The sequence below is a fragment of the Dryobates pubescens genome, chromosome 31 (genome assembly GCF_014839835.1).
Source record: "Dryobates pubescens isolate bDryPub1 chromosome 31, bDryPub1.pri, whole genome shotgun sequence".
NCBI lineage: Eukaryota > Metazoa > Chordata > Aves > Piciformes > Picidae > Dryobates > Dryobates pubescens.
Genome location: NC_071642.1, coordinates 2,612,865 through 2,627,015, shown reverse-complemented (window position 1 = coordinate 2,627,015; position 14,151 = coordinate 2,612,865). Strand labels below are relative to the sequence as shown.

Here is a 14,151-nt window from a genome sequence, read left to right as displayed (position 1 = left end):
AGGGTGGCAGGACGTGTGTGTGCATGGCTTGTGGGGATTGAGTTGAGGTTGTAATTGCATTAGTAGAGGGAATCCAATTGTTAGGGGATGGAGGCAGCTTCACTTTTCCTGGCAGGAAGGAAATGTGAGCCCTTGAATCAGTGCAATATGTGATGCTCAGAGATGCTTCCTCCACTGCTCTGATCCTCCAGTCTGCTCACGCCTCTAGTCGCAGTTGTTTTAATTAAACTCAGAGGAATTCTGCACATTGTGCTGCAAGATTAACATTTTTGTTTAATTAGAACCACTCAGAGTTGGAGCAGGCCTCCCCCAGCACACACAGGCACACACGTGTGCAGGCACACCCCCACCCCTGCCAGGCAGGAGGGTTGTGCCCTCTGGGGGTTAATCGGTGTGCAATGAAGGGCCAGGGGCTGGAGGCAGGTGCAGGAGCATCGCCAGGGAGAGGATAAAAGCAGGAATCAATAATGATGTCATCTGCAGCCAATGCGGCAGCAGCTCCTTCCCAGCGCACCGCCGCTGCTGGCTGCACGGCAGAAGGGAAGGGAGGGCAGAAGGGAAGGGAGGGCAGAAGGGAAGGGAGGACGTTAAAAGCCTGGCTGAAAGCTGTGCAAAGGCAGAGCCGTTCCCAGGGCCCCTCTGTCCTGAGCTCACTCTTGCAGCGGGGGGAGGCCGGGGTTTTGCAGCTCAAGCACACGGTGCTGGGAGACTCCTGCAGTGCCCCAGCACAGCCTGGTGAACTGAGAACTCCCGAGGGTTGGGTCAGGTCCCTAATTAAAGGTGGGTTTTGAAGGCAGTGCCCCGGAGGAGAGGTGCTTCAGATGCACCAAAAATGGCTGCACCTTTCCACTGCTGCCAGTTTGGCCCTGCTGGGGGATCTGGTTGAGGGGAGCAGGTATAAAACGGTTGGTGTTTGTGGTCAGATTCCTTTGGTAGAGGAGGAGAGGTGTGGTTAATACATTTCACTCTCCAGTGAGTCACAATAGAGCCTTTAGAGCTCTCCAGCAATGGTCAGAGGGAGGAAACAATGCCGGTTTTTAAACACACAATTGAGGCATTTAAAGCCTTTTCTTCTCCACTGTAGCTGCGTGCTGCTAATAACAGAATTAGTCAAGAGTTTCTTGGCCTCAGGAGTCAGAGCACAGCACAAACCTTGAGCTCTGAATTCATGGAGTTTTACAAATGGAGTGTGAGGCACAGCAGTGTGGAGCAGCTCTTACCTGAGCTGGTGGAGAGCAGCGCTGGCATCTGGTGAGCCTGCTTTGATCCTAGAGGAAAAGGCACCCACAAAGCAAGGCCACTGCCATCCTCCCTTGTCCACCATCTCTGGCTTCAGCCTTTACATCTCACTCCTTACAGCTGCCTGAAAGGAGGCTGGAGCCAGCTGGGGGTTGGTCTCTTCTCCCAAGTAACAAGACAAGAATAAAGGGCCTCAAGTTATGCCAGGGGGGGGTTAGGTTGGATATTAGAAGAAACTTCTTCACTGAAAGGGTTCTCAAACCCTGGCACAGGCTGCCCAGGCAGGTGATTGAATCCCCATCCCTCAAGGGGCTCTAAAGCCACAGAGATGTGGTGCTGAGGGCCATGATTTAGCCCCAGATGTGGTAGAGTTAGAGAAGGGTCTTAAAGGGCTTTTCCAACCAAAGCAAGCCCATGAATCGATGGTTCTCTACCTAGTTTGGCTCCATTCCTGCTGACAGGTAACATGCCAGCAGTAGGAAATGAGCTCTTGTTGTGTCTGCAGTTGGCAGGGATGCTTCCCAAGCAAGGCAGAGGGTTTCCAGGCCATCCCTGCTGCTGCTGGGAGAGCTCCCATTGCTTTCAGTGGGGAACTGATTGTGATGGATGTTCCCTTTCTTAAAATCCCACCTTTTCTGCTCCCTCCCTTGCATTGGGGATGGATTTAATGCCATAAGTTCCCGGGGCTGTGATCCCTCCACACACCTCACTTGCACTGCTGGAGACTCCCTGTGAAGCCTCGCCTTGGTGCTGGCATCCTCCTTCCACGCTGCCCTCCCCCGGAGGTTTGGGGTTCTCCGGGGGGAAAGGGGAGAAATGGCACATTCCTGAGCTGCCTCAGCCAGCCCAGAGCAGCTCCCTTCCACGGGAGCTAGGAGGTCATGCCCAAGATTATGGGGGAAGCTCTGGGGTTTGTGTTAGTTATCACAAATTAGTCAGCACTGCTCGGGCTGCCCTCCTCACCCTCATTAGCGAAGGCAAAGGCAAGGCTGAGAGGAAGCAGGAAGCTCCGTGGAGCCTCTCTTCTAGGTGCTGGTGCCTTGTCCTCCTTCTTCTTCGAGGGCAGCAGCACTCTGAGTTAATAAATCTGAAGCTCACACCCTGTCTGACAGCTCTTGGCTCCTCGTTGTTCTGTGTGTCCCCTCTGGTAACTGCAGCTGGACACTGTTCTCCTCTCCTTTCTCTCTGAGTTTCCAGCCTGCCTTTGACAGCCCTCTTCATTATTTCTCTTGGGCACTTCTGGTTTGTACTGTGGGGTCTGGAGCCAGAAGATGAATCCCTGGTTTCGGTGTGACTGTGCAGACTGCACTCTGCAGAGCAGGGGGGGTGCAGCTTGTGCTGGGAAGAATCAGAGCAGGTCACTTACCTGACAGAGGAGTTCGGTGTGAGAGCTGGAGAAACTTGGAATGGCTATTCCCATGCCCCAGGGGGTTTAAGGCATTGCATTTAAAGGCAGAATCCGATCCTAAACTGGTTTGGGTTGGAAGGGACATTCAACCCCCCCTGCCATGAGCAGGGACACCAGATTGCTCAAGGCCCCATCCAAACTGGCTTGCAGCCTCCACAGCTTCTCTGGGCAACCTGTTGCAGTGCCTCACCACCCTCATGGGGAAGAATTTCCTCCTAATGTCCCATCCAAGTCCAGATCCTTCCCGTTTGAAGCCATCACCCCCATCCATGCCTTTGTACAGAGTCCCCCTGCAGCTCTCCTGTAGCCCCCTTCGAATCCAGGAAGGCTGGGCTGAGGTCTCTTTCTTTTCCAGACTGAACAGCTCCCTAGCAGGTATTTTAACCACTCTTCTTTTGTTCTCTACCCTCAGAGGACCAGCTACCTCCTGGCTTCCCAAACATTGACATGGGGCCCCAGCTGAAGGTGGTGGAGCGGACACGAACGGCCACGATGCTGTGTGCAGCCAGTGGGAACCCAGACCCAGAGATCACTTGGTTTAAAGATTTCCTGCCTGTAGACCCCAGTGCCAGCAATGGGAGAATAAAGCAACTGAGATCAGGTAAGGTCTCTGGGTGGGATTGGAGGGGTTGAGAACTAGACAGAGGGCTCTGAAGCAGAAGAGAGGGCTGACAGAGACGGGCGCCGTTGGTACGGATCGGGATGTTAGCTTTCCTTTGGGTTTGGGACTCCTGTTCTTCCTCAGCTTGAGTAGTGGTTGAGGTGTTTTCCTCTCCAACCCATCCTACTGCTCATGTAACACAAAGGGAGTCCCAGCAGGGAGGCTGGTTCCCACCCAGGGGATGCAGGACTAGTTCACTGGATAATGGTGCTCAGGGGAAACTGGGGACCGGATGGGGGCTGAGGGTTTCGTCCTCAGGCCAAGAACTGGGGAAGGAAGAAGGAAAACCACTACAGCAGATGTGGCATTTTAGGCCACACACATCTGATAGAGGGTGCACAGCTCAGGCAGCTTCTGACTGTCAGAAATGATCCTGTTGGTGTAAGTTGAAGCTTTCAAAGCTGGCACTGAAGAACAGCTCTTGCAAGATCTCTCCAGCATCAAGTCCCTGCAGTCATCGCTGGAGAGCAGTTGGGAGCATTCTGGAGTGACCTCTTGGTGGTCAGTGGCACTGCCCACAGAGTGATCTCCATGGGCAGATGTACCCCAGCATCGTGGCTCTTGTCAGTTTTCTGTCTTTCCCCATCTGCTTGTCCATCTGTCTCTTTTGTTTGCTTTCTGTTTGTTGTTTAGTGTGTGTCTCAGCACCACGTCTCTTAACCCTCCCAGTTCAGGAGCTGGGTCCTATCCTCACTGGAGCTGCCAGCTCACTCTGTGTGTGTGTGCATGCAAGGAGGGCACAGGTACATTGAGCTTTGGGGACTACTGAGAAGCACTTCCATTTCCCAGCTTAAACAACACCCTAAGATCTCTCTGATAGCTGCAAATGCAAAACAGACTTTGGAAGTATTACCTTTTGAGCAAAACTAACCCCAGCAAGCCCCACTCTCACTTCAGCTGCTCAGAACATTCCTTTGGACAAACAAGAGGGAGCATTTTCCAGGGTCTCTATTGGCCAAAGAATGGTATTGGTGTAGGGAGAGAGAATCCTGGAATGGCTCAGGTTGGAAGGGGCCTCAGAGATCGTCTCCTCCAACCTCTCAACTAGAGGGACACCTCTCAACTAGGCTCTGCTGCTCAAGCCAGCCTGGTCTTGAATACTCCCAGGGAGGAGGCATCCACAGCCTCCCTGGGCAGCCTGTTCCAGAGTCTCACCACCCTCCTGCTGAAGATCTTCTTCCTAATCTCCAGTCTAACCAGCTTCAAACCATTCCCCCTTGTCCTGTCTCTAGACACCCTCTGCAGCCTTCCTGCAGGATCCCTTCAGCTATTGGAAGGCAGCTCTAAGGTCCCTGTGGACTCTTCTCCAGGCTGAACACTCCCAGCTCCCTCAGCCTATCCTGATAGCAGAGCTGCTCCAGCCCTTGGATCATCTTTGTGGCCTCCTGCACTTGCTCCAACAGCTCTGTGTCCTGCTGGGATGCAGAGCCTGGGGTTGCTCTCTTCCTGTCAGACATTTCACAAGTTGGCTAGGCAAGGGTCAGCCAACTGCTCCTGCCCAGACCACTGCTGGCTCTGAGGGAACCACTCCTGCCCACTGTGAAGCTGGATCTGAACACCAGAGAGTGGCACCAGCTGGTTTTTCCTCTTCCTGTGTTTAGCACAGATCCTGGACAAAGATTTTCAGTTCTGTGAGCTACCAGTGGAGAAGATTCAGCACAGCTCCAGATCAGCTTGGCTTTTGAACAGCCTGCCTAAATGGGTCCTTCTCCAGCCAAGCAAACTTCCAAGCTGCTCCTCCAAGTGCTTTGTTGAATTAGAATGGGCTGTTGAATGCCACAACCAGAGATGAGATTGACCTCCCTTGTTTTATCATCACAGCTGAGGCAAATGCAAATTAAAGAAATCACTCAGCATAAATAATGAGAGGTAAACTAGAATCAGCTCATGCTCCGTGCCCAGGATCTGAAGTGTGAGTAATGCAAAGGCAGATCATTTTTAATGCATTTCTCATCTTGCTAGAATGCCTTTATACTCTTAAACTGGGTTTGATCTGGTGTTTTCCTCAAAGCCAACCCAGCTCTGCATTTTAATTCCACTGAATTGCTTTGCCTGGCAGTGAACTCTTGGCCTCTCTGATAAATCAGGAGGTACCTGCTGAGAATTAATCTCATTTACAGCTGCTTTGAATTAGGAGACTGCTGAAACCCTGAAGCATCCCTTTTGGCCTTAGGGGTGGAAACCTGTTGCCTGTGTGAAAGGGAGAGCAGATTCCTGGGCAGTTAGGATGCTACAGAGTGATCACAGAATGGGAGGGGTTAGGGAGGACCTCTGGACATCATCTAGTCCCACCCCCCCCTGCCACAGCAGGGTCACCCAGAGCAGGTGGCATAGGATGGCATCCAGGCAGATTTGGAATGACTCCAGAGATGGAGACTCCACCACCAGCCTGCTCCAGGGCTCCATCACCCTTAAATTAAGGAAGTTGCTCCTCATGTTCAGATGTTCTTATGTTCAAGTTTGTGCCCATTACCTCTTGTTCTGTCGCTGAGCACCTCTGAGCAAAGCCTGGTCCCATCCTCCTGACACCCACCCTTGAAGTATTGATCAGCATTGATGAGATTCCCCCCTCAGGCTGCTCTTGTCCAGGCCAAAAAGCCCAAAGTCCCTCAGCCTTTCTTCATCAGAGAGATGTTCCAGTCCCCTCATCATCTTTGGAGCCCTTTGCTGTATCCTCTCAAGCAGTTCCCTGTCCTTCTTGAGCTGGAGAGCCCAGAACCGGACCCAGTACTCCAAATGGGACCTTACCAGGGCAGAACAGAGGGGGAGGAGAACCTCCCTTGACCTGCTGGCCACATTCATCTTGCTGCACCCCAGGATGCCATTGACCACCTTGGTCATAAGGGCTCGTTGCTGGCTCCTGCCCAGCCTGTTGTCCACCAGGACTCCCAGCTCTTTTCCCACAGAGCTGCTTCCCAGGAGGTCCCCCCTCACCTGTACTGGTGCAGGGGTTTATTCCTCCTCAGGTGCAGGATCCTCTACTTGTCCTTGTTGAACTTCATGAGGCTCCCTCTGCCCAGCTTCCAGCTGCTCCTGTTCCATCTGCTTTTATGGTCCTGCAGAACTTGCAGGTTCTGTGCTGTGAAGACATTTGAACATCAGGGTAATCTGTGCTGTGTTGGTGTCTGGGGCAGTGGAAGGAGCTGTTTCAAGCCCAAGGCAGAGCAGATCCAGGTGTGTGTTTGCATCCTGAGCATGGTGTGCAAGGTGATGCCTGTTTGAGTGCTGCTCAAGCCAGAACTGCGTTCAGCACACTCATCTTTCCCAGAAAACAAACTCTGCTGCCACAAGTGTGGCACCAGCACCCATGAGGGCACTGGGTGCTTCAGGACACTGCTAAAGAGCACAGGTCACCAGAGGGTGACTCCAGCCCAGCTCCCTGGGGATTAACAAGCACACCCAGCCAAGGGGTGTTTGACAAGCTCCATGTGGATGGGAGTGCAGGGAGTGACCCTGGCACTAAATCACAGCTCCAGTGCTGCACTGTGTTAAGCTTGAGCATAGAAACCAGCAGCTATGTTGTCCCTGTGCCTTGCTCCCTGCTGGAGGCTGGGACAGGCTGAGAGAGCAGCAGGGCAGGACAGTCACCCAGGTTCTGCCCTGGAGATGAAGCCATCAGGATGGCAGCAGCCCTGCTGCTTTGTTATGGAGGGTGCTGAGAACTGACTTTTTATCAATAGATGAATTAGTGGCAAACATGCAAATGAGCTCATTAAAAGGTACAAGTGAAATGTCATGCACAGAGCTCTGCAGGACTGGGTAGCTGTGTCCAGATCTGGTTCTCATTCATATTAACCCTGGGTGCTTCTCTGGCAACCTAAATGGACCTCTGAGACCGTGGTCATTATGTTCACGTCATCCCAGGGACCCATTTGTGTTATGACTCTTCAATGTAGTGGAGAAACAGGGGAGGTGTCATTAACCATAGCAGCCTTTCTCTAGCCAGCATCTCTCCTTCTCCTTTCCATCTCCAGAGGAGCTTTCCTAGCAGCTGGCAATCCAATGCCTGGGGGCTCTGAAGCTGCTTTAGCAGCCAAAGGGGAGCAGGGAGAGCCTCTGTCAGGGCTCCTGCTTCCCTTAGGCAAGCTTGGACATCTCAGCCTTGGGGACCCAGGCTGGCTAAGCACCGAAGTGGTCTGGGTGGTGGAGGAGAAGGGGAGATTGCTGCCTAGCCCTGATGCCAGCAGTCTGAGGCCATCTGGAGCAGCCGTGCCACCCAGGGGGGGGCAGCAGGAGGCAGCCACCTCCTGCCCTCCCAGAAACACTCAAGCCTTGTGTGTCTTTGTCTGTGTCTCCTGTCTCCTAAATAACTGCCTATAACAAACTTTTTTTTTCTTTTTTTTTTCCCTTTTTCTTTTTTTTCCTTTTCTTTTTTTTCCCCACTTTTATTTTATAACACTCAGAGACCTTTGGTAAGTTTGTTCAATTGAAAAAAAAAAATAATATATATAATCAGAAATCAACCAAAGCACAAACCAAACCTCCCCCCTCCTAAGAAAAGAAATCATTGATGAACTAAAACCCCCAAACCTGCTGATGGCCAGAGTTGTAACCCTTTGCCCTTCCCACTAATCCCTTTGTAACAGCTTCTTGAGAGGCATGCTGTGCATTTCTTCTACTAACCCTTTCCAGCAGGGAGGCTCTGCCCTCTGAAATGAATTTCTGCAGGGGCATTGCAGGCTACCCCAAAAAACAACCACCCCCCCCAAAACCAAACCAAAAACCCCCATCATTATCCTAATTAATGTATCTGTCTAAAGAGGTAACAGCTAAATATGATCCTCCTACCATGGCACAGATTATTCTCTTCTCTTTTCTTTTCCTTTTTTATTATATATATATCTATAGTGTCATAGCAACAGTTGTCCTGGAATTCCCCAATTACACAATGGCCTGTCCCCTGGAACTGTGATAATTGTGTTCACACCTGCAGGGAGGCTTTGGAGTTTCACATCTGACAGGGTTATTGGCATTTGCAGAAGGGGAGAGGGTTGGGGGTGGGGGGGAGCAGTGTTTTCTGATTGAAGCTCCAACTCACAGGTCATCAGCTATGGGGGTGGGGGGGAAAGGGTTGAGCAAAAGAGAAGCCCACCCCACCCCTACCCCCAGCCGCGCTCCAGATCATCTCTGTCCCAGGAGAAGGCAGGCAGGAGGCTGGCTGCAGGGCTAACGTCACGTTTCCTGCCCGTGCCAAGTCCCCTTTTGTTCCTGGGGATGTAGCAATCGCAGCTGTCAGCCAGGATCCGGCGATTTCCAATTGCAGAAGCCCCTTGATGATTGCCTGCTTGTTTGGAGCAGAAAGCTGCCTGCAGCCCTGGGGAGCGGAGCAGAGCAGAGCACACACACACATGTTCTCACACGTGGCCCAGCAGAAGGTGGGGATGTGTTTTCTGTCATTGCCATGGCAATGCTGACCCTCCTCCTCCTCTCCTTGTTTGCCAGGCTTGGAGAATCTGTATGCAGCTTGGCTTGAGGGAAGTCAGAGGAAGGGATGGTGGAAGGGCAGATCCCATCCTCTGTGACAGAGGATGACCTGCACATGGAATTCTGCCTGGCACCACCTTGGTCCTTTCTAATCCAGAGGCTGCCTTTTGCCCCTGCTGCTTAATGCTGGGCTCTGGCCATCTGGGCTCACACAGCCTCAAAATTTGCCCTAAATAGGCAGATCCCCAGGTCCTGGGAGGCTGTGCAGCGCAATATGAATAGTTTGCACGTGGCACCTCAGAGCCAGCTCTTCACTCAGGATTTAGTGCCCAGCATGAGTTCTTCCTCCTTGAGTTTTCCTGCAAAGCTGGAGCCCTTGTCCCACCCTGGACAGTGGTCAGCCTGCTGCAGTGGTAGGACACCAGGCAAGCCAGCTCCTGAATGCCAATGCCCTCCCCCAGCTCCTTCCCAAACTTCCCCAGACCTGGCAGAGTCCTTCAGAACGATTGAACGTGGTTTGGGTCCTCTTCTAGCACCATCCTGCTGCCCCTGTGTTGAACATGAAGCTGGTTAGATGTGAAACTCCAACAGTGAAAATCTACCATCTGTGTCCCTGCCACCACTCAAAGGCTCTCCTGTTACTCAGTTGGGTTTTGATTCAAATTCTGCCCCCCTTCCATCCCTGCTGTGGAGCATCTTCTAAAACATGTTTTGCTCCTCACCCCTGTGTCCCACCTGCCAGAGTTAGAGCTGGGAAGACCCAGGTGGCATTGCTTGGCTCCCCTGGCTCTCCAAGACAGTCTGAGAGCTGCTGACAACCAATTTCCAGGGGCAATGCTGATGCTAAGAGGGAACAGGGAGTAAGTGACCTCCAGACACAAGGTAATGGCTGCTCTTGTGTCTGCACTTCCACAGCTCCAACTTCCAGCATGTTTCTCCTGTCAATTAGAGGGAACCTTTGCAGGAAACTGCCAGGCTGAGCCAAGGCCAAAGGAGCTTTCTAGCAGTGGGTGATGTTGGGGTCTCTTCCCCTCCTCTACCCTCTTCCCATTAGCCTTGTTCCAGTTTTGTGCCACAGATGGCAGATTTTCACTCCAGTTTTGAGACAGAAGGATGTATCAGAGGCTGTTTTTATTTCCACTGAACTGAACTGTAACCCTTTGCTGCTTAGCCTCTCTCTCTTGCTCGCTTTCTCAAACCTCCCTGCCGTCTCCTGTCTGGAGATCTGCCCAAGTACATGCTCCCCACCTCCTCTTCCAAGCACTGTCTCTCCAGCCTTTGTCCTGACAGCTAACCAGCCTGCTTTATTAACCTTAGCTAGTTCCTAACCCTAACTAGATGCTAACTTTTCTCTAGCAAATAACCTAACCTCTTAACTAGAAGCTGAGTATAACTAGACTCTAATATCCTAACACCGTAATACCTCTCTTCCCTCATCTCCTTTGAAGAACAAAGGTGACCTGTAATCAGTATCCATCTATTTTTACCTTCTATCCTGAAAATGGAGGACTGAACCGCAGCACAGGGATGAGCAGGGCTGAAGGAGAAGGAGGGAAGGGTTTGGGGGTTTGTTGTGGTTAAGGCAGAAGATTGGCACACAGGAGGCTTCGGCTCCTGTTCTCGCCTCTGCCACAGACTTCCCTCGCTGACCTTGGGCAAGTTGCTTCACCTCTCCCTTGGGTCCCCATCCGTAATTGAGGGGTGGCAGTGCTGCTGCACCTCCTGGGGCAGGGGAGAGGGTGCAAGGCTGACGTTTCTGGTGTGCTGTAGCAGCCCTGGCTGGGAGGTGCTGCGGAGCTGTCACCTCCCTAGCGAGAGGCACTGCTCGGAACTGCGGAATCTGCCCCGTTCTCAGGATTGGGTAAAAGGCAACCCACTGAACCCCCCTCTTTGATAAGCTGTGTGACAAGTTTGAATGCCACTGTGAGCAAAAGGACCTGCCATGTTTTCAAAGGAAGATGGTTGCAACCTGAGGAGTTTGAAGCAGGGGGAGCAGTGATTTCAGCACGGGCTGTGGCGTGGCTCACCAACCACCGCCTCGCTTCTCGCATCTCTCAGACCTGCCTCAGCCAAAGGCTGGCGATAGGCACTTAGGGACAGCTGGAGTGGGGCTGAACAAACATAACCCAGGGGAGATGCAGTCAACAGGCAACTGTAGCAGGACTCTTCTCTCCCCATACAACGCCCCCCTGCACTGGCATTTAGACTTCCAGAGCAGATGCACGAGGTGCAGCCCTTTGTACAACCTTCTCTAGCGCAGAGCATCTGGCTTCAGTCTCGGTGCCGAGCCACTGAAGGATAACTGAAGGTCCTGACAAGGACAGGTGTGGAATTCCTCACACATCTGTGCCAAGAGCTAAAGTTTGGAGCTGGGAATTTGCTAGCAAAGGTGAGATCAAACCTGCAACTCTTAATGTGATGCAAGGTACCTGGATGTCCCTTTAACATGGCTGTGACGCCAACCCTTTGCCCCAGGAGTGATGAAAATCACTGCAAGCAGCAAGCAGTAATGGTAGCTGACAGCTTGAGCATTTGCTTTGCATCCTTAGCTAGGAAACAGAGCCAGGCTTAAGATTTTTGGAAACCAAGTGCCACGGAGGCTCTGTAACCAGCCAGCTGAATTGGACTGCTTTCAAAAGGGCATCCCCACCTGAAGGACCCCCCCCAGCCCTCTTCAGTCTGTCCCTGTCATTAAAGATGAGGTAGAGCAGGAAGTTTCCTACTGGGAACTGTCTTCCTTGACTCAGGTCCTTTTCCCACAGGCAGTCCAGGTGTTTGGGGTTTTACAGTCTGTTCACTTCTTGTCTTTGTTTCCTTTGCAGAAGGTACACCGATCCGAGGTAAGACACCCCCAGCCCACTCACTCACCCACTCTCCAAACACTTCTCTCCACTCAGTCCCCGTTCCATTGACCTCTGCTCAACACAGACTCTTGTTGTTGTTGTTTGTTGTTGCTCTGTTTCCTTGTCCTGCTTCTTCACCTCTGGGTGTTTCTTTTCCTTTCCTTTTTTTTGCTCTTTCCACACCTGTCTTTATTTTCTCTGTGGTTCTGATGTCCTTTTTGTGTTTGCTGGGTGCTCTTGGTGACACTGATGCTGTTATGCCGATAACGTCCCAGGCTGCGCTGCCTCAGATTTATGGCAGAGTTTTAAGAGCTAATCTCTCTCCAGGACTGTGAAGGACTGAAGTTTATCTTAAGCATTAAATGCTATCAGAGCTTGGTGAATACTTAGGACCTTCTCTTGATTGGTGCAAAGTGCTGCTGAGCCACTGATGGCAGAGGAAGTTTTCCAATCCTTTTTGCTCAGACAGATCTTCAGCACTTAGCACCTCAGCTCACTCATTTGTTTGACCTCAGAGCCTTCTTTCCCCTTCCTCCCCCCTCCTCTTACCCTCAGGTTTCTCTGGGAAAGATCCCCACGGTAAGTAGCTTCTGCACTGTCTCTCTGCTGGAGCCAAAATGATACCAGGCCTCAAAGCTGTGTCTGAAAGCCAGCAGGGACTGGGTGTGCACCCCTAGGAAGATCCTGCTTTGGTTTTGCCCACACTGGCAAATTTTAAAGTCCATAATTCTCTGCTGGTAAAAGCAACAGGAGGTGCTGTAGGTGAGATTTACTTTTTCACACATCATCTCTGTTGGCTCCTGACAAGTGCTGAAAACTCATTGACCTCTCTGCAGTGTAATTTCCACTGTTGCATTCACCAGCAAAGCTGCAGTGGACAAGAGGAGTGGGGTGAGTCCTTATTTCCCTGGCAGAGCTGCCTGCCTGCAGCTGGTGGTTCTGTTCCTGCTCTGCAGAGGGGTTCAGTCTCCTAGAATCATAGACCCATAGAGTGGAAGGGGTTGGGACCTCTGGAGATCATCCACTGCAGCCCCCTGCTAATGCAGGTTTGCCTAGACCAGGTTGCACAGGAGCATGTCCAGGAGGGTTTGGAATCTCTCCAGAGAAGGAGGCTCCAGAACCTCTCTGGGCAGCCTGCTCCGGGGCTCCAGGACCCTGACACCAAAGAAGCTTCTCCATAAGTTCAAATGAAACCTCCTGGGTTCTAGTTTGTGCCCATTGTCCCTTGTCCTGTCACTGAGCACCACTGAAAAGAGCCCAGGTCCATCCTCTTGTTCCCCACAGGCCCTTTAGCTCTTGCTGAGCATTGATCAGATCCCCTCTTCTCCAGGCTGAAGAGCCCCAGGGCTCTCAGCCTCTCATAAGAGAGATGCTCCAGGCCCCTCAGCATCCTCGTGGCCCTCCACTGGACTCTATCCAGTAGTTCCCTGTCCTTGAGCTGGGGAGCCCACAGCTGGACACAGTACTCCAGGTCTCCCCTCGTGTATGCTCAGAGGAGCAAAGCTCACGAGCCACACAGAAACATTTGTCTGGAACCAGTGGAAGAAAGCCCCAGATTTGTCCAAATTAAGAGAAATTCCTGGGAGAACTCCCTGGCCAGCTCTCCCCTGCCTGGAGCTTTCCACGGGCAGAGCCTGCAGGAGCTGTGGTTGGGTGTGGAATCTGCTCAGCTGCTGTCTCCCTGCGAAGCTTTAGTCTGTTTAGTTTCTCACTCCTCTTACGCTGACATAGCCACAGACTGGGCTGAAATCAAGCCACTTTGGCGAAGTGGCTTGGGGTGGGGGTGGGTTTGGGGGGTTACAATTCTATCCTTTGTGCCCTTGGGAGCTCCCAGGCAGGGCGGGTGCTGGCAGGAGTGGCGCTGTCACCCCCACATCAGAAGTGCTCTCCCAGCTTCACGCCGTGCCACCCGTGCACACCCAGAGCAACCTCAGCTGTGTGCCCTCCTCCTGGGAACACCTTGGGTTTTTCCTTCCTGAAGAGGCTGTATCTGCAGCCAGCAATGAGATCATTTTGCACTTTCCTCACTTAGGATGTGATCAATACTATTACACCGCGCTGCAATTGTTTGGTTTCCATCTTGGGGGTTGGGTTTGGTTTTGTGTTGTGTTGTGTTTTTTTTTTCCCCCCAGCCCTGGGAGTTAAGAGTTCTTGGAGCATGAGAGCTCTGTCCATATCTGTAGTATAATCATGTACTCCTAATACATAAAACATTTGCTAGCCTGTTGAATTATTTATCTAGTATGTATTTTAACTGGAATTTTGCAGGGACGAAGCCTTCTGAGGTAAATGAGGCAATTTTCTTCCATGTAGTTACATGCTGCAGATCTCTGCATGTTTGCTTACAGGAGTCTTTAGTATGGGCTCAGCATAGATTCTCCTCAGCCACAGTAATAGGCAGCTTTCAGAGCAACCTTAATCCTTTTGCCCCACTTGGTGTAAAGCACACAGGCAAATTTTTTTTTTTCTTGAAGTTCCAGTGCAGTATTTACAGGGATTTCCCCTTGGGAATATTCACTATCTGTAATGTGCTTTTTCACACTGGCTCTTATCTCCAGGAGGCTTCCTCTGAATTG

The 14,151-nt window shown here is 51.8% G+C and overlaps 1 protein-coding gene across 21 annotated transcripts in view; it reads left to right on the top strand.

The window, feature by feature from the left end:
• The window catches only part of PTPRS (protein tyrosine phosphatase receptor type S), a 171,214-nt gene that overhangs the window by 90,074 nt on the left and 66,989 nt on the right, over positions 1 to 14,151 (top strand). For all 21 annotated transcript variants that reach the window (XM_054174815.1, XM_054174823.1, XM_054174820.1 and 18 more), the window contains one exon: positions 3,060 to 3,248. In XM_054174815.1, coding sequence (XP_054030790.1) covers positions 3,060 to 3,248 — 189 coding nt within the window. The remainder of the gene's footprint in view (positions 1 to 3,059; positions 3,249 to 14,151) is intronic.